General features: G+C 46.3%; 13 protein-coding genes and 24 non-coding genes across 37 annotated transcripts, besides 1 other annotated feature; 28 read left to right on the plus strand and 9 right to left on the minus strand. All coding sequences in view use genetic code 2, as the record gives it.

Moving 5' to 3' along the window:
* Positions 1-1,244: a sequence feature (control region).
* Positions 1,245-1,311, plus strand: AYC17_gt01. The gene has a single exon. It is a non-coding gene; the product is annotated as a tRNA-Phe (tRNA).
* On the plus strand, positions 1,312-2,284 carry AYC17_gr02. Its single transcript has one exon. It is a non-coding gene; the product is annotated as a 12S ribosomal RNA (ribosomal RNA).
* AYC17_gt02 lies at positions 2,285-2,354 on the plus strand. The gene has a single exon. It is a non-coding gene; the product is annotated as a tRNA-Val (tRNA).
* Positions 2,355-3,949, plus strand: AYC17_gr01. The gene has a single exon. It is a non-coding gene; the product is annotated as a 16S ribosomal RNA (ribosomal RNA).
* AYC17_gt03 lies at positions 3,950-4,024 on the plus strand. Its single transcript has one exon. It is a non-coding gene; the product is annotated as a tRNA-Leu (tRNA).
* Positions 4,025-4,035: 11 nt separating this feature from the next.
* Positions 4,036-5,013, plus strand: AYC17_gp13 (ND1). The gene has a single exon. The coding sequence runs from the start codon at positions 4,036-4,038 to the stop codon at positions 5,011-5,013; it is 978 nt and encodes a 325-aa protein (YP_009229152.1).
* Positions 5,014-5,021: 8 nt separating this feature from the next.
* AYC17_gt04 lies at positions 5,022-5,096 on the plus strand. The gene has a single exon. It is a non-coding gene; the product is annotated as a tRNA-Ile (tRNA).
* A 2-nt stretch (positions 5,097-5,098) lies between these two features.
* Positions 5,099-5,169, minus strand: AYC17_gt05. Its single transcript has one exon. It is a non-coding gene; the product is annotated as a tRNA-Gln (tRNA).
* AYC17_gt06 lies at positions 5,169-5,237 on the plus strand. Its single transcript has one exon. It is a non-coding gene; the product is annotated as a tRNA-Met (tRNA).
* Positions 5,238-6,277, plus strand: AYC17_gp12 (ND2). The gene has a single exon. A coding segment is annotated over exon 1 (1,040 nt).
* AYC17_gt07 lies at positions 6,278-6,347 on the plus strand. Its single transcript has one exon. It is a non-coding gene; the product is annotated as a tRNA-Trp (tRNA).
* A 1-nt stretch (position 6,348) lies between these two features.
* AYC17_gt08 lies at positions 6,349-6,417 on the minus strand. The gene has a single exon. It is a non-coding gene; the product is annotated as a tRNA-Ala (tRNA).
* An 11-nt stretch (positions 6,418-6,428) lies between these two features.
* Positions 6,429-6,501, minus strand: AYC17_gt09. The gene has a single exon. It is a non-coding gene; the product is annotated as a tRNA-Asn (tRNA).
* Positions 6,502-6,503: 2 nt separating this feature from the next.
* AYC17_gt10 lies at positions 6,504-6,570 on the minus strand. The gene has a single exon. It is a non-coding gene; the product is annotated as a tRNA-Cys (tRNA).
* Positions 6,570-6,640, minus strand: AYC17_gt11. Its single transcript has one exon. It is a non-coding gene; the product is annotated as a tRNA-Tyr (tRNA).
* A 1-nt stretch (position 6,641) lies between these two features.
* AYC17_gp11 (COX1) lies at positions 6,642-8,192 on the plus strand. The gene has a single exon. The coding sequence runs from the start codon at positions 6,642-6,644 to the stop codon at positions 8,190-8,192; it is 1,551 nt and encodes a 516-aa protein (YP_009229154.1).
* Positions 8,184-8,265, minus strand: AYC17_gt12. Its single transcript has one exon. It is a non-coding gene; the product is annotated as a tRNA-Ser (tRNA).
* AYC17_gt13 lies at positions 8,262-8,331 on the plus strand. The gene has a single exon. It is a non-coding gene; the product is annotated as a tRNA-Asp (tRNA).
* Positions 8,332-8,339: 8 nt separating this feature from the next.
* Positions 8,340-9,023, plus strand: AYC17_gp10 (COX2). Its single transcript has one exon. The coding sequence runs from the start codon at positions 8,340-8,342 to the stop codon at positions 9,021-9,023; it is 684 nt and encodes a 227-aa protein (YP_009229155.1).
* A 1-nt stretch (position 9,024) lies between these two features.
* AYC17_gt14 lies at positions 9,025-9,093 on the plus strand. The gene has a single exon. It is a non-coding gene; the product is annotated as a tRNA-Lys (tRNA).
* A 1-nt stretch (position 9,094) lies between these two features.
* AYC17_gp09 (ATP8) lies at positions 9,095-9,262 on the plus strand. Its single transcript has one exon. The coding sequence runs from the start codon at positions 9,095-9,097 to the stop codon at positions 9,260-9,262; it is 168 nt and encodes a 55-aa protein (YP_009229156.1).
* AYC17_gp08 (ATP6) lies at positions 9,253-9,936 on the plus strand. Its single transcript has one exon. It carries the CDS (start codon positions 9,253-9,255, stop codon positions 9,934-9,936), a length of 684 nt encoding a protein of 227 aa, YP_009229157.1.
* An 8-nt stretch (positions 9,937-9,944) lies between these two features.
* On the plus strand, positions 9,945-10,728 carry AYC17_gp07 (COX3). Its single transcript has one exon. A coding segment is annotated over exon 1 (784 nt).
* Positions 10,729-10,797, plus strand: AYC17_gt15. Its single transcript has one exon. It is a non-coding gene; the product is annotated as a tRNA-Gly (tRNA).
* AYC17_gp06 (ND3) lies at positions 10,798-11,148 on the plus strand. Its single transcript has one exon. The coding sequence runs from the start codon at positions 10,798-10,800 to the stop codon at positions 11,146-11,148; it is 351 nt and encodes a 116-aa protein (YP_009229159.1).
* Position 11,149: 1 nt separating this feature from the next.
* On the plus strand, positions 11,150-11,219 carry AYC17_gt16. The gene has a single exon. It is a non-coding gene; the product is annotated as a tRNA-Arg (tRNA).
* Position 11,220: 1 nt separating this feature from the next.
* On the plus strand, positions 11,221-11,517 carry AYC17_gp05 (ND4L). Its single transcript has one exon. The coding sequence runs from the start codon at positions 11,221-11,223 to the stop codon at positions 11,515-11,517; it is 297 nt and encodes a 98-aa protein (YP_009229160.1).
* Positions 11,511-12,888, plus strand: AYC17_gp04 (ND4). The gene has a single exon. A coding segment is annotated over exon 1 (1,378 nt).
* On the plus strand, positions 12,889-12,958 carry AYC17_gt17. The gene has a single exon. It is a non-coding gene; the product is annotated as a tRNA-His (tRNA).
* Positions 12,959-13,024, plus strand: AYC17_gt18. Its single transcript has one exon. It is a non-coding gene; the product is annotated as a tRNA-Ser (tRNA).
* On the plus strand, positions 13,024-13,094 carry AYC17_gt19. The gene has a single exon. It is a non-coding gene; the product is annotated as a tRNA-Leu (tRNA).
* On the plus strand, positions 13,095-14,912 carry AYC17_gp03 (ND5). Its single transcript has one exon. The coding sequence runs from the start codon at positions 13,095-13,097 to the stop codon at positions 14,910-14,912; it is 1,818 nt and encodes a 605-aa protein (YP_009229162.1).
* A 10-nt stretch (positions 14,913-14,922) lies between these two features.
* On the plus strand, positions 14,923-16,065 carry AYC17_gp02 (CYTB). Its single transcript has one exon. It carries the CDS (start codon positions 14,923-14,925, stop codon positions 16,063-16,065), a length of 1,143 nt encoding a protein of 380 aa, YP_009229163.1.
* A 3-nt stretch (positions 16,066-16,068) lies between these two features.
* AYC17_gt20 lies at positions 16,069-16,137 on the plus strand. Its single transcript has one exon. It is a non-coding gene; the product is annotated as a tRNA-Thr (tRNA).
* Positions 16,138-16,143: 6 nt separating this feature from the next.
* AYC17_gt21 lies at positions 16,144-16,213 on the minus strand. The gene has a single exon. It is a non-coding gene; the product is annotated as a tRNA-Pro (tRNA).
* A 21-nt stretch (positions 16,214-16,234) lies between these two features.
* On the minus strand, positions 16,235-16,753 carry AYC17_gp01 (ND6). Its single transcript has one exon. It carries the CDS (start codon positions 16,751-16,753, stop codon positions 16,235-16,237), a length of 519 nt encoding a protein of 172 aa, YP_009229164.1.
* Position 16,754: 1 nt separating this feature from the next.
* On the minus strand, positions 16,755-16,826 carry AYC17_gt22. The gene has a single exon. It is a non-coding gene; the product is annotated as a tRNA-Glu (tRNA).

Consider the following 16,826-nt stretch of genomic DNA (forward strand, 5'->3'; position numbering starts at 1 on the left):
GACCCCCCCCCTTCCCCCCCCAGCATGTTTTCTTCATGCTTTTTAGGGTATGTATAATATGCATGACATCCTCCGCCACATCAGACAGTCTATGAAATGTAGGATAATCCATCCCATACGCTATGGCACGCCACGAAAAGCCCAAACATTATCTCCAAAACGGGTGTTATTCGGACAATTTACCCTCCAGGCACATTCTTGTTTCAGGTACCATACAGCCCAATTTATCCTACCTACGGCCAAGCCGCAAGCGTTACCCACAGACCCAGGACCTTTCCATTATGCCCAACTCCCAACCAGTGAACGAGGAATGTCCCTGTACACCTTTGAATTCCCCTAGTCTATTGAATTCGCCCACCTCCTAGGTAAATTCCCGACCAACAGCCTTCAAGCACGCCCAAGCCAGAGAGCATGGTTATCTATTGATCGCGCTTCTCACGAGAACCGAGCTACTCAACGTATGGGTGATTTAGGTTATTGAACTTCAGGCGCATACATCTCCTAAACTTGCTCTTTTGCGCTATTGGTTGTAACTTCAGGATCATACCTTCCATACTAGCCGCCTTCCTTGCTCTTCACAGATACAAGTGGTCGGTTGAATACTCCTCCCTATTCTCACCGATTTCGGCATACCGACCTCTTACACTTGTTTTTTTTTGGCGTCTCTTCAATAAGCCCTTCAAGTGCGTCGCAGGTGATATCTTCCTCTTGACATGTCCATCACATGACCGCCGAACATATGAATCCCCTAACACCCAGAATGTCATGGTCTGTGGATAAGGTCGTCGCAAACTTGACACTGATGCACTTTGACCCCATTCATGGAGGGCGCGCTACCTACCTCTAGACAACAGATAGTGTAATGGTTGCCGGACATATTTTATATTTTATCGTTTTCTAGGGACTTTGCCTTTAAAGCCCATTTTACGCGTGTTTTTTTTTATCTTTACATTTTTTTATTTATTTTCATTAAACAATTAAACCATACTTCCCTACATTTTCCAAATCATTTATCATACATTTATTTTCAATTAACCTTCCTCTATATTTTCTAATATAACAAACCAAACAATTAATATCAATCATTTCATCATGACCTTAAAACAATCACAGAAACTTCCCTAAAACAAACCACCGCCCCCGCGCGGCAAACAACTACCCCATCCTCCCCTGCCCATATCCCCCCAAAAAACCAAACAAAAATATAAACCATACTCACAAAACATCCAACCCTTCAACCAGCGTCCTTGTAGCTTACAAAAAGCATGACACTGAAGATGTCAAGACGGCTGCCATACACACCCAAGGACAAAAGACTTAGTCCTAACCTTACTGTTAGTTTTTGCTAGGTATATACATGCAAGTATCCGCGCGCCAGTGTAGACGCCCTGGACACCTTAACCAAGTAGATAGGAGCAGGCATCAGGCTCACCACAACCGTAGCCCAAGACGTCTTGCAATTGCCACGCCCCCACGGGTCATCAGCAGTAATTAATATTAAGCAATGAGTGTAAACTTGACTTAGCCATAGCAAATTAGGGTTGGTAAATCCTGTGCCAGCCACCGCGGTCATACAGGAGACCCAAATTAACATTATAACGGCGTAAAGAGTGGTCACATGCTATCCAAGTAACTAAGATTAAAAAACAACTGAGCTGTCGCAAGCCCAAGATGTCAATAAGGCCACCTTATTAAAGAAGATCTTAGAACAACGATTAATTGAACTCCACGAAAGCCAGGGCCCAAACTGGGATTAGATACCCCACTATGCCTGGCCCTAAATCTTGATGCTTACCCCTACTAAAGCATCCGCCCGAGAACTACGAGCACCAACGCTTAAAACTCTAAGGACTTGGCGGTGCCCCAAACCCACCTAGAGGAGCCTGTTCTGTAATCGATGATCCACGATATACCTGACCATTCCTTGCCAAAACAGCCTACATACCGCCGTCGCCAGCTCACCTCCCCTGAAGGCCTAACAGTGAGCGCAATAGCCCAACCACGCTAATAAGACAGGTCAAGGTATAGCCTATGGAATGGAAGTAATGGGCTACATTTTCTAAATTAGAACAAACGGCAAAAAGACATGAAACTGTCTCTGGAAGGCGGATTTAGCAGTAAAGTGGGACAATCGAGCCCTCTTTAAGCCGGCCCTGGGGCACGTACATACCGCCCGTCACCCTCCTCATAGGCGCCCCCTCCCACTATAAATTAATAAGCCATGCAGCCAAAGATGAGGTAAGTCGTAACAAGGTAAGTGTACCGGAAGGTGCACTTAGACTACCAAGACGTAGCTTAAACAAAAGCATTCAGCTTACACCTGAAAAATATCTGCTAATACCAGATCGTCTTGATGCCAAACTCTAGCCCAATCGACATGACCTGGAATAACAAAGCTACTTCCCACACCCAACTAAAGCATTTACTAGTCCCAGTATAGGCGATAGAAAAGACACCATTGGAGCGATAGAGACTACGTACCGTAAGGGAAAGATGAAATAGCAGTGAAAAAACTAAGCTAAAAACAGCAAAGATCAACCCTTGTACCTTTTGCATCATGGTCTAGCAAGAAAAACCAAGCAAAATGAATTTAAGTTTGCCACCCCGAAACCCAAGCGAGCTACTTACGAGCAGCTATTATTGAGCGAACCCGTCTCTGTGGCAAAAGAGTGGGATGACTTGTTAGTAGAGGTGAAAAGCCAATCGAGCTGGGTGATAGCTGGTTGCCTGTGAAACGAATCTTAGTTCACTCTTAATTCTTCTCCAAGGAAACCCACAAACCCTAATGAAGCGAATTAAGGGCTATTTAAAGGGGGTACAGCTCCTTTAAAAAAGAATACAATCTCTACGAGCGGATAAGTACCAATACACCAACTTACTGTGGGCCCTCAAGCAGCCACCAACAAAGAGTGCGTTAAAGCTCAGTACTCTAAAAATCCAAGAACCTTACGACTCCCTCCCCATTAACAGGCTAACCTATTTTAATAGGAGAATTAATGCTAGAATGAGTAACCAGGGTCCTCCCTCTTCGACGCAAGCTTACATCCAGACATTATTAACAAACTACCAATATACGACCAATCAAACAAGCAGAGTATTAAACATCTTGTTAACCCGACAGAGGAGCGTCCATTAAGAAAGATTAAAACCTGTAAAAGGAACTAGGCAAACCCGTCAAGGCCCGACTGTTTACCAAAAACATAGCCTTCAGCAAACCAAAAACAAGTATTGAAGGTGATGCCTGCCCAGTGACTCACGTTCAACGGCCGCGGTATCCTAACCGTGCAAAGGTAGCGCAATCAATTGTCCCATAAATCGAGACTAGTATGAATGGCTAAACGAGGTCTTAACTGTCTCTTACAGGCAATCGGTGAAATTGATCTTCCTGTACAAAAGCAGGGATAAACACATAAGACGAGAAGACCCTGTGGAACTTCAAAACCAGCAGCCACCTTAAAGCACCTACACACCCACCGGGTTCACTGACTTACAAGCTCCTGGCCTGCGTTTTTCGGTTGGGGCGACCTTGGAGAAAAACAGAACCTCCAAAAATTAGACCACAACTCTAGACTGAGAGCGACCCCTCAACGTGCGAATAGCATCCAGACCCAATACAATTGATCAATGGACCAAGCTACCCCAGGGATAACAGCGCAATCTCCTCCAAGAGTCCGTATCGAAGAGGAGGTTTACGACCTCGATGTTGGATCAGGACATCCTAGTGGTGCAGCCGCTACTAAGGGTTCGTTTGTTCAACGATTAACAGTCCTACGTGATCTGAGTTCAGACCGGAGCAATCCAGGTCGGTTTCTATCTATGATGAACTCTTCCCAGTACGAAAGGATAGGAAAAGTGAGGCCAATACCACAAGCAAGCCTTCGCCTTAAGTAATGAAACCAACTAAATTACAAAAGGCTATCTCACCACACCACGTCCAAGAAAAGGACCAGCTAGCGTGGCAGAGCTCGGAAAATGCAAAAGGCTTAAGTCCTTTAAATCAGAGGTTCAAATCCTCTCCCTAGCTTAACCTGACCCATGACTAACTACCCCCTCCTAGTAAACCTCATCATAGCCCTCTCCTATGCCCTTCCAATCCTGATTGCAGTAGCTTTCCTCACACTAGTAGAACGTAAAATCCTAAGCTACATACAAGGCCGTAAGGGCCCAAATATTGTAGGTCCATTTGGACTGCTACAACCCCTAGCAGATGGAATCAAATTGTTCATCAAAGAGCCTATTCGGCCCTCAACATCCTCCCCCATCCTATTCATTACAACCCCTATACTAGCATTGCTCCTAGCAATCTCGATCTGAACCCCACTCCCCATCCCATTCTCCCTGGCAGACCTCAACCTAGGTATTCTATTCCTACTGGCCATGTCAAGTCTAGCAGTATACTCCATTTTATGATCAGGATGAGCCTCCAACTCAAAATACGCCCTAATCGGTGCACTGCGAGCCGTAGCCCAAACAATCTCTTACGAAGTAACCCTAGCAATCATCCTCCTATCTGTAGTGCTCCTCAGCGGAAACTACACCCTTAGTGCCCTTGCAGTCACCCAAGAACCCCTTTACCTTATCTTCGCCTGCTGACCCCTCGCCATAATATGATACGTATCCACACTGGCCGAAACTAACCGCGCTCCCTTCGACCTAACGGAAGGAGAGTCAGAGCTTGTCTCGGGGTTCAACGTAGAGTATGCAGCAGGACCATTCGCCCTTTTTTTCCTAGCCGAGTACGCCAATATTATACTTATAAACACGCTAACCACAATTCTATTCTTTAACCCAAGCCTATTCAACCTCCCCCAAGAGCTGTTCCCTGTAGTCTTAGCCACAAAAGTCTTACTTCTATCAGCAGGATTCTTATGAATCCGCGCCTCCTACCCTCGATTCCGATACGACCAACTAATGCACCTACTATGAAAAAATTTCCTCCCGCTCACACTAGCACTATGCCTCTGACACACCAGCATACCAATTTGCTACGCGGGCCTGCCTCCCTACCTAAGACCTTCAGCGGAAATGTGCCTGAATGCTAAGGGTCACTATGATAAAGTGAACATGGAGGTATACCAACCCTCTCATTTCCTTGCACTTAGAAAAGCAGGAGTCGAACCCGCACTAGAGGAATCAAAATCCTCCATACTTCCCTTATATTACTTTCTAGTAGGGTCAGCTAAACAAGCTATCGGGCCCATACCCCGAAAATGATGGTTTAACCCCTTCCCCTACTAATGAATCCCCAGGCAAAACTAATTTTCATCACTAGCCTACTCCTAGGAACTACCATCACAATCTCGAGCAACCACTGAATCATGGCCTGGGCCGGCCTGGAAATTAACACACTAGCCATTTTACCGCTAATCTCAAAATCCCACCACCCGCGGGCCATTGAAGCCGCTACTAAGTATTTCCTAGTACAAGCAGCTGCTTCTGCCCTAGTCCTATTCTCCAGTATGACTAACGCATGATGCACGGGACAATGAGACATTACCCAACTCACCCACCCAACATCCTGCCTAATCCTAACTTCAGCTATCGCAATAAAACTAGGACTAGTACCCTTCCATTTCTGATTCCCAGAAGTGCTGCAAGGCTCCCCTCTTACCACCGGCCTCCTGCTATCCACTGCCATAAAACTCCCGCCAATAACACTATTATACATAACTTCACCCTCGCTAAACCCCACATTACTAACCACCATAGCCATCCTTTCAACTGCCTTAGGGGGATGAATAGGACTCAACCAGACACAAATCCGAAAAATTCTAGCTTTCTCATCCATTTCCCACCTAGGCTGAATAGCAATTATCCTCGCCTACAACCCTAAACTCACCCTTCTCAACTTCTACCTATATGCACTAATAACTACAACTGTATTCCTCACCATAAACTCAATGAAAGTCCTAAAACTATCTACTCTAATAACAGCATGAACCAAAATACCATCACTAAACGCAATACTGCTCCTAACTCTACTCTCACTTGCAGGACTCCCCCCTCTAACGGGATTCCTCCCCAAATGACTCATCATTCAAGAACTAACCAAACAAGACATGGCCCCAGCAGCTACAATCATCTCACTCCTCTCCCTACTAAGCCTGTTCTTCTACCTCCGCTTAGCCTACTGCACAACAATCACACTCCCCCCACACACTACAAACCACATGAAACAGTGACACACCCACAAACCAACCCCAACACTAATCGCCATCCTAACCACCATGTCCGTTACCCTACTGCCTGCCTCCCCCATAATTCTCGCTATCATCTAAGAAACTTAGGATTACTTAAACCGAAGGCCTTCAAAGCCTTAAACAAGAGTTAAACCCTCTTAGTTTCTGCTAAGATCCGCAGGACATTACCCTGCATCCTCTGAATGCAACTCAGATACTTTAATTAAGCTAGGACCTTCCTCAATGCCCCTAGACAGATGGGCTTTGATCCCATGATACTATAGTTAACAGCTATATGCCTCAACCAACGGGCTTCTGCCTAACAGGCCCCGGCGCATGATTAATGCACATCAATGAGCTTGCAACTCACTATGAACTTCACTACAGAGCCGATAAGAAGAGGAATTGAACCTCTGTAAAAAGGACTACAGCCTAACGCTTATACACTCAGCCATCTTACCTATGACATTCATCAACCGATGACTATTCTCGACCAACCACAAAGATATCGGAACACTATACCTAATTTTTGGCGCATGAGCCGGAATAGTAGGTACCGCCCTAAGCCTCCTTATTCGAGCAGAGCTAGGTCAACCCGGAGCCCTCCTAGGAGACGACCAAGTCTACAATGTAGTCGTCACTGCTCATGCTTTCGTAATAATCTTCTTCATAGTCGTGCCCATCATAATTGGGGGATTCGGAAACTGACTAGTTCCCCTAATAATCGGAGCTCCAGACATAGCATTCCCCCGAATAAACAACATAAGTTTCTGACTACTGCCCCCATCCTTCCTCCTCCTACTAGCATCATCTACAGTTGAAGCAGGAGCAGGCACAGGCTGAACCGTGTACCCCCCGCTAGCCGGCAACCTAGCCCACGCCGGAGCTTCAGTCGACCTGGCAATTTTCTCCCTACACCTAGCCGGTATCTCTTCAATCCTAGGTGCAATCAACTTCATTACAACAGCAATCAACATAAAACCTCCTGCCCTCTCACAATATCAAACCCCACTATTCGTTTGATCAGTCCTAATCACCGCAGTCCTACTGCTACTCTCTCTGCCAGTACTAGCTGCCGGTATCACAATACTCCTCACAGACCGTAACCTCAACACTACATTCTTTGATCCTGCAGGAGGAGGAGACCCTGTTTTATACCAACACCTCTTCTGATTCTTCGGACACCCAGAAGTCTACATCCTAATTCTCCCAGGATTCGGAATCATCTCCCACGTAGTAACATACTACGCCGGAAAAAAAGAACCTTTCGGCTACATAGGAATAGTATGAGCAATACTGTCCATCGGATTCCTAGGGTTCATCGTCTGAGCCCACCACATATTCACAGTAGGCATGGACGTTGACACTCGAGCATACTTCACATCCGCTACTATAATCATCGCTATTCCTACCGGCATTAAAGTATTCAGCTGACTGGCTACCTTACACGGAGGTACAATCAAATGAGATCCCCCTATACTATGAGCCCTAGGCTTCATCTTCCTATTCACCATTGGAGGGCTAACAGGAATCGTACTGGCAAACTCCTCCCTGGACATCGCCCTGCACGACACCTACTACGTAGTTGCCCACTTCCACTATGTCCTATCAATAGGAGCAGTCTTTGCAATCCTGGCAGGTTTCACACACTGATTCCCTCTATTTACCGGATATACCCTTCACTCAACATGAGCCAAAGCCCACTTCGGAGTAATATTCGTAGGCGTGAACCTAACCTTCTTCCCCCAACACTTCCTAGGCCTAGCCGGTATACCACGACGATACTCAGACTACCCAGACGCCTACACACTATGAAACGCCATCTCCTCCGTAGGCTCACTAATCTCCCTAACAGCCGTAATTATGCTAGTCTTCATCATCTGAGAAGCCTTCGCATCAAAGCGTAAAGTCCTACAACCAGAGCTGACAAGCACAAACGTTGAATGAATCCACGGCTGCCCACCCCCCTTCCACACCTTCGAAGAACCAGCCTTCGTCCAAGTCCAAGAAAGGAAGGAGTCGAACCCCCATATGTTGGTTTCAAGCCAACCGCATAGACCACTTATGCTTCTTTCTCATAAAGAGGTGTTAGTAAAATAATTACATAGCCTTGTCAAGACTAAATTGCAGGTGAAAACCCAGCACACCTCCTCACTCACCATGGCCAACCACTCACAACTCAACTTCCAAGACGCCTCCTCCCCCATCATAGAAGAACTTATAGGCTTTCACGATCACGCCCTAATAATCGCCCTAGCAATCTGCAGCTTAGTCCTCTACCTACTGACCCTAATACTAACAGAAAAACTATCATCCAGCACAGTCGATGCACAGGAAATCGAACTCGTCTGAACAATCCTCCCAGCCATAGTACTAGTCACACTAGCTTTACCATCACTACGAATCCTCTACATGATGGATGAAATCAACGAACCCGACCTGACCCTAAAAGCCATCGGCCACCAATGATACTGAACATACGAATACACCGACCTAAAAGACCTAACATTTGACTCTTACATAATCCCTACAGCAGACCTACCCCGAGGACATTTCCGTCTACTAGAAGTAGACCATCGCGTTGTTGTCCCCATAAGCTCCTCCATCCGAGTCATTGTCACAGCAGACGACGTACTCCACTCATGAGCCGTCCCCAGCCTAGGAGTAAAAACCGACGCAATCCCAGGACGCCTCAACCAAACCTCCTTCCTTGCCTCCCGACCCGGAGTTTTCTACGGACAATGCTCAGAAATCTGCGGAGCTAACCACAGCTTTATACCAATCGTAGTAGAATCCACTCCACTCGCCAACTTCGAGAGCTGATCTACCCTAATATCATCCTAATCATTAAGAAGCTATGAACCAGCGTTAGCCTTTTAAGCTAAAGAAAGAGGGCTCTCCCCCTCCTTAATGATATGCCTCAACTAAACCCCAACCCATGATTTTTTATCATGCTCACTTCATGACTCACCTACTCCCTGATTATCCAACCCAAACTTCTATCGTTCGTAACAATAAACCCCCCATCTAACAAACCAATTACTACCCCAAGCACCACACCTTGAGTCTGACCATGAACCTAAGCTTTTTCGACCAATTCTCAAGCCCATCCCTCCTAGGAATCCCACTAATTCTCATCTCAATAACATTTCCAGCCCTACTACTACCCTCCCTAGACAACCGATGAATTACCAACCGACTCTCAACTCTGCAATTATGATTCATCAACCTAGTCACAAAACAACTAATAATACCTTTAGACAAAAAAGGACACAAATGAGCCCTAATCCTAACATCCCTCATAATCTTCTTGCTACTCATCAACCTACTAGGCCTATTGCCATACACATTCACCCCAACCACCCAACTATCCATAAACCTGGCCCTAGCTTTCCCCCTATGACTCGCCACCCTTCTAACAGGACTACGAAACCAACCCTCCGCATCCCTGGGCCACCTCTTGCCAGAAGGCACTCCAACCCCACTAATCCCAGCACTAATTCTAATCGAAACAACAAGCCTACTTATCCGTCCATTAGCCCTGGGCGTCCGCCTGACTGCCAACCTCACAGCAGGACACCTCCTAATCCAGCTCATCTCCACAGCCACAACAGCCCTATTCTCAACAATACCAATAGTCTCCCTCTTAACCTTACTAGTTCTCTTCTTACTAACCATCCTAGAAGTAGCAGTAGCAATAATCCAAGCTTACGTGTTTGTCCTACTCCTCAGCCTCTACCTACAAGAAAACATTTAACCCCACCAATGGCTCACCAAGCACACTCTTACCATATAGTAGACCCCAGCCCGTGACCTATCCTCGGAGCTGCCGCCGCCCTCTTAGTCACCTCAGGATTGACAATATGATTCCACTACAACTCCCCCCGACTCCTAATCCTAGGACTACTCGCCACCATCCTAGTTATATTCCAATGATGACGAGATATTGTACGAGAAAGCACATTCCAGGGCCACCACACCCCCATAGTACAAAAAGGACTACGATACGGCATAGTCCTATTCATTACATCAGAAGCCTTCTTCTTCCTAGGCTTTTTCTGGGCCTTCTTCCACTCAAGCCTAGCCCCCACTCCAGAACTAGGAGGACAATGACCACCCGTCGGAATTAAGCCCCTAAACCCCATGGAAGTCCCCCTCCTAAACACCGCCATTCTCTTAGCCTCAGGAGTTACTGTCACATGAGCACACCACAGCATCACAGAAGCAAACCGAAAACAGGCAATCCAAGCCCTCCTACTAACAGTCCTTCTAGGCTTTTACTTCACAGCCCTCCAAGCCATAGAATACTACGAAGCCCCCTTCTCCATCGCCGATGGAGTCTACGGCTCAACCTTTTTCGTCGCCACTGGATTCCACGGGCTGCATGTGATCATTGGCTCTACATTCCTACTAGTATGCCTGCTACGCCTAATCAAATACCACTTCACATCAAACCACCACTTTGGGTTCGAGGCAGCAGCCTGATACTGACATTTCGTAGACGTTGTATGACTATTCCTCTACATTTTCATCTACTGATGAGGATCTTACTCTTCTAGTATATTAATTACAATCGACTTCCAATCCTTAAAATCTGGTTTAAATCCAGAGAAGAGTAATTAACATAGTCCTATTCATATTCACCCTATCACTAGCCCTAAGCATCCTCCTAACTACACTAAACTTCTGATTAGCCCAAATAAACCCAGACTCAGAGAAACTATCCCCATACGAATGCGGCTTTGACCCCCTAGGATCCGCTCGCCTCCCATTTTCAATCCGCTTTTTCCTAGTAGCCATCCTATTCCTCCTATTCGACCTAGAAATCGCCCTACTCCTTCCACTGCCATGAGCCACCCAATTACAATCCCCCACTACCACCCTAATTTGGGCCTCCTCACTCATCTTCCTCCTTACGCTAGGACTAGTATACGAATGACTTCAAGGGGGTTTAGAGTGAGCAGAATAACAGAAAGTTAGTCTAACCAAGACAGTTGATTTCGACTCAACAAATTATAGTATCCAACCTATAACTTTCTTTATGTCCTACCTCCACCTAAGCTTCTACTCAGCCTTCACCCTAAGCACCCTAGGCCTAGCCTTCCACCGAACTCACCTAATCTCAGCCCTACTATGCTTGGAAAGCATAATACTATCCATGTACGTAGCCCTAGCCATATGACCCATCCAAATACAGTCATCATCCTCCACTCTCCTACCAATCCTCATACTGACATTCTCCGCCTGCGAGGCAGGCACAGGGCTAGCCCTACTAGTAGCCTCCACCCGAACCCACGGCTCTGACCACCTACACAACTTCAACCTCCTACAATGCTAAAAATTATTATTCCAACCACAATACTCCTCCCCTTAACCTTCTTCTCCCCACGTAAACATCTATGAACAAACACCACCCTATACAGCCTACTAATTGCTACCGCCAGCCTCCAATGACTCGCACCAACATACTACCCAAGCAAAACCCTCACTCCATGAACCTCCGTCGACCAAATTTCCTCTCCACTACTAGTACTCTCCTGCTGACTCCTCCCACTCATAATTATAGCAAGCCAGAACCATCTAGAGCTAGAACCCACAATCCGCAAACGAATCTTCACCACAACAATAATCCTAGCCCAACTATTCATCCTCCTAGCCTTCTCCGCCTCAGAACTGATACTCTTCTACATCGCGTTTGAAGCAACACTAATCCCCACTCTTATCCTCATTACACGATGAGGAAACCAACCAGAACGCCTAAACGCGGGCATCTACCTACTATTCTATACACTCGCCAGCTCACTACCACTACTAATCGCCATCCTCCACCTACACAATCAAATCGGCACTCTATACTTTCCCATACTAAAGCTCTCCCACCCTACCATAAACAACTCCTGATCCGGCCTAGCCGCAAGCCTAGCTCTACTCCTAGCCTTCATAGTCAAAGCTCCCCTATACGGACTCCACCTGTGACTCCCCAAAGCCCACGTAGAAGCCCCAATTGCCGGATCCATACTACTAGCAGCCCTACTCCTAAAACTCGGAGGATACGGCATCATACGAGTCACCGCCCTAGTAGATCCAACATCAAACAACCTCCACTACCCATTTATCACCTTAGCACTATGAGGAGCACTAATAACCAGCGCCATCTGCTTACGACAAATCGACCTAAAATCACTAATTGCTTACTCATCCGTCAGCCACATAGGACTTGTCATCGCTGCCACCATGATCCAAACCCAATGAGCATTTTCAGGGGCAATAATCCTAATAATCTCCCACGGCCTAACTTCCTCAATACTATTTTGCCTAGCTAACACCAACTACGAACGAACCCACAGTCGAATCCTTCTACTCACACGAGGTCTTCAATCCCTCCTACCCTTAATAGCCACATGATGACTACTAGCCAACCTAACAAACATAGCCCTACCACCAACAACCAACCTAATAGCAGAATTAACCATCGTGATCGCACTATTCAACTGATCTGCCTTCACAATCGTACTCACAGGAGGCGCAATCCTACTCACCGCCTCATACACCCTATACATACTTATTACCACGCAACGAGGCGCACTCCCATCCCACATCACATCAATCCAAAACACATCTACCCGAGAGCACCTCCTCATAGCCCTACACATAATCCCCATAATACTTCTCATCCTAAAACCTGAACTAATCTCTGGCCTTCCTATATGCAAGTATAGTTTCAACCAAAACATTAGACTGTGATTCTAAAAATAGAAGTTAAACCCTTCTTACTCGCCGAGGAGAGGTCAAACCAACGAGAACTGCTAACTCTTGCATCTGAGCATAAAACCTCAGTCTCCTTACTTTCAAAGGATAATAGCAATCCAATGGTCTTAGGAGCCACTCATCTTGGTGCAAATCCAAGTGAAAGTAATGGACCTATCACTAGTCCTAAACACATTCATACTCCTAACCCTAGCAACCCTCTTCACCCCCATCCTATTTCCTCTCCTATCCAACAACCTCAAAAACACCCCCATCACCATCACAAACACAGTTAAAACTTCCTTCCTAATCAGCCTAATCCCAATAACAATTTACATCCACTCAGGGACAGAAAGCCTAACCACTGTCTGAGAATGAAAATACATCATAAACTTTAAAATTCCCGTAAGCCTAAAAATAGACTTCTACTCACTAACCTTCTTCCCCATCGCACTATTCGTATCATGATCCATCCTACAATTCGCAACATGATACATAGCCTCAGATCCGTATATCACAAAATTCTTTACTTACCTACTATTTTTCCTAATCGCAATACTCATCCTAATTATCGCCAACAACCTATTCGTACTGTTCATTGGCTGAGAAGGAGTCGGAATTATATCCTTCCTCCTAATCAGCTGATGATACGGACGAGCAGAAGCCAACACCGCCGCTCTCCAAGCCGTACTGTACAACCGAGTCGGAGACATCGGCCTCATCCTCTGCATAGCATGACTAGCATCTACCATAAACACCTGAGAAATCCATCAACTCTCCTCCCCAAACCAAACCCCAACCCTCCCACTACTAGGCCTAATCCTAGCTGCAACTGGCAAATCAGCCCAATTTGGATTACACCCCTGACTCCCAGCTGCCATAGAAGGGCCAACTCCCGTATCCGCACTCCTACACTCCAGCACAATAGTAGTAGCAGGAATTTTCCTACTTATCCGAACCTACCCACTATTCCACAACAACCAAACCGCCCTAACCCTATGCCTATGTTTAGGCGCATTATCAACACTATTCGCAGCTACATGTGCTCTAACACAAAACGACATTAAAAAAATCATTGCCTTCTCCACCTCCAGCCAATTAGGCCTTATAATAGTCACAATCGGACTAAACCTCCCCGAACTAGCTTTCCTACACATCTCAACCCATGCATTCTTCAAAGCTATGCTCTTCCTATGTTCCGGTTCCATCATTCACAGCCTAAACGGAGAGCAGGACATCCGAAAAATAGGAGGACTCCAAAAAATACTCCCCACAACCACTTCATGCCTCACCATCGGCAACCTCGCCCTAATAGGGACCCCATTCCTAGCAGGATTCTATTCAAAAGACCAAATCATCGAGAGCTTAAGCACATCATACCTAAACGCTTGAGCCCTCCTCCTAACCCTACTAGCCACCTCCTTCACTGCAGTATATACAATCCGTATAACCGTACTAGTACAGACCGGCTTCGTTCGGATTCCTCCCTTAACCCCTATAAATGAAAACAACCCAGCAGTGACCTCCCCCATTACTCGCCTTGCATTAGGAAGCATTATAGCAGGATTCCTAATCACCTCCTTCATCATCCCCACAAAAACCCCTCCAATGACAATACCTCTATCCATCAAAATGACAGCCCTAGCAGTCACCGCCCTAGGCATTGCTTTAGCCCTAGAAATCTCAAAAATAGCCCAAACCCTCATTCTAACAAAACAGACCACCCTCTCAAATTTCTCTGTATCCTTAGGATATTTCAACCCTCTAGCACACCGCCTCAGCATAACCAAAATCCTAAGCGGAGGACAAAACATCGCCTCCCATTTAATCGACCTCTCCTGATACAAAGTATTCGGCCCAGAAGGACTAGCTAACCTACAACAAACAGCAGCCAAAACTGCCACCACCCTCCACACCGGCCTAATCAAAGCCTACCTGGGAGCATTCGCTCTATCTATCCTCATTATACTTATATCTACATACAGAACCAACCCAAATGGCCCCCAACCTTCGTAAAAACCACCAACTACTAAAAATCATCAACAATGCCCTAATTGACCTCCCCACACCATCAAACATCTCAACTTGATGAAACTTCGGGTCTCTTCTGGGCCTATGCCTAATTACCCAAATCGTTACAGGCCTCCTGCTAGCCATACACTACACAGCAGACACCAACCTCGCCTTCTCCTCTGTAGCCCACATATGCCGAGACGTACAATTCGGCTGACTCATCCGCAACCTTCATGCAAACGGAGCCTCCTTCTTTTTCATCTGCATCTACCTACACATCGGCCGAGGACTTTACTACGGCTCATACCTGAACAAAGAAACCTGAAACATCGGAGTTATCCTCCTACTAACCCTAATAGCAACTGCCTTCGTAGGATATGTCCTACCATGAGGCCAAATATCATTCTGAGGAGCTACCGTCATCACTAACCTATTCTCAGCAATCCCCTACATTGGACAAACACTAGTAGAATGAGCCTGAGGAGGATTTTCAGTAGATAACCCCACATTAACCCGATTCTTCGCTCTCCATTTCCTCCTCCCATTCGTTATCGTAGGCCTCACACTAGTTCACCTCACCTTCCTTCACGAAACAGGATCAAACAACCCACTCGGCATCCCCCCCGATTGTGACAAAATTCCTTTCCACCCATACTACACCATCAAAGACATCCTAGGATTCGCACTAATACTTTCCCTACTAGTCGCCCTAGCCCTATTCTCCCCCAACCTCCTAGGGGACCCAGAAAACTTCACACCAGCCAACCCCCTAGTAACACCCCCACACATTAAACCAGAATGATACTTCCTATTTGCCTACGCCATCCTCCGATCCATCCCAAACAAACTAGGAGGTGTACTAGCCCTAGCCGCCTCAATTCTCGTCCTATTCCTAACCCCACTACTTCATACATCAAAACTACGATCAATGACCTTCCGCCCTATCTCACAAATCTTATTCTGAGCCCTAGTAACCAACGTCCTCATCCTAACCTGAGTAGGCAGCCAACCAGTAGAACACCCATTCATCATCATTGGGCAACTAGCCTCATTCACCTACTTCCTAATCATTCTAGTCCTATTCCCCCTTGCAGGTCTCCTAGAGAACAAAATCCTCAAACTCTAACTAACTCTAATAGTTTATAAAAACATTGGTCTTGTAAGCCAAAGATTGAAGATTAAACCCCTTCTTAGAGTTACCCCATCAGGAAGAAAGGATTCAAACCCTTGTCACCAACTCCCAAAGCTGGTATTTTAAGCTAAACTACTTCCTGACTTTTCCCCCCTTCCTCCCCCTACACAGCCCGAATCGCCCCCCGAGATAACCCCCGCACAAGCTCCAATACCACAAACAAAGTCAACAGCAACCCTCACCCCCCAATCAGAAGCAGCCCAACCCCTTCCGAATAAAGCACAGCCACCCCGCTAAAGTCTGACCGAACCGACAACAAACCTCCACTATTCACTGTCCCCCCATCTACCAGGAGCTCTAAAACACCCCCCATAGCAAGCCCCACAATAACAACCAAAGCCATCCCAAAACCATAACCAACAACCCCTCAATTTACCCAAGCCTCAGGATACGGATCCGCCGCTAAAGACACCGAATAAACAAACACTACCAACATTCCCCCTAAATATACCATAACCAGCACCAAAGATACGAAAGAAACCCCCAAACTCACCAATCAACCACACCCCGCAACAGCCGCTACCACTAACCCTAGCACCCCATAATAAGGGGAAGGATTAGATGCAACCGCCAGCCCCCCTAAAACAAAACACAGACCCAAAAATATAACAAATTCCATCATAAGTTCCCACTCGGCCTTTCTCCGAGATCTACGGCCTGAAAAGCCGTCGTTATAGGACTTTAACTACAAGAAC

Source organism: Motacilla alba, mitochondrion, assembly GCF_015832195.1.
Source record: "Motacilla alba mitochondrion, complete genome".
Classification (NCBI taxonomy): Eukaryota; Metazoa; Chordata; class Aves; order Passeriformes; family Motacillidae; genus Motacilla; species Motacilla alba.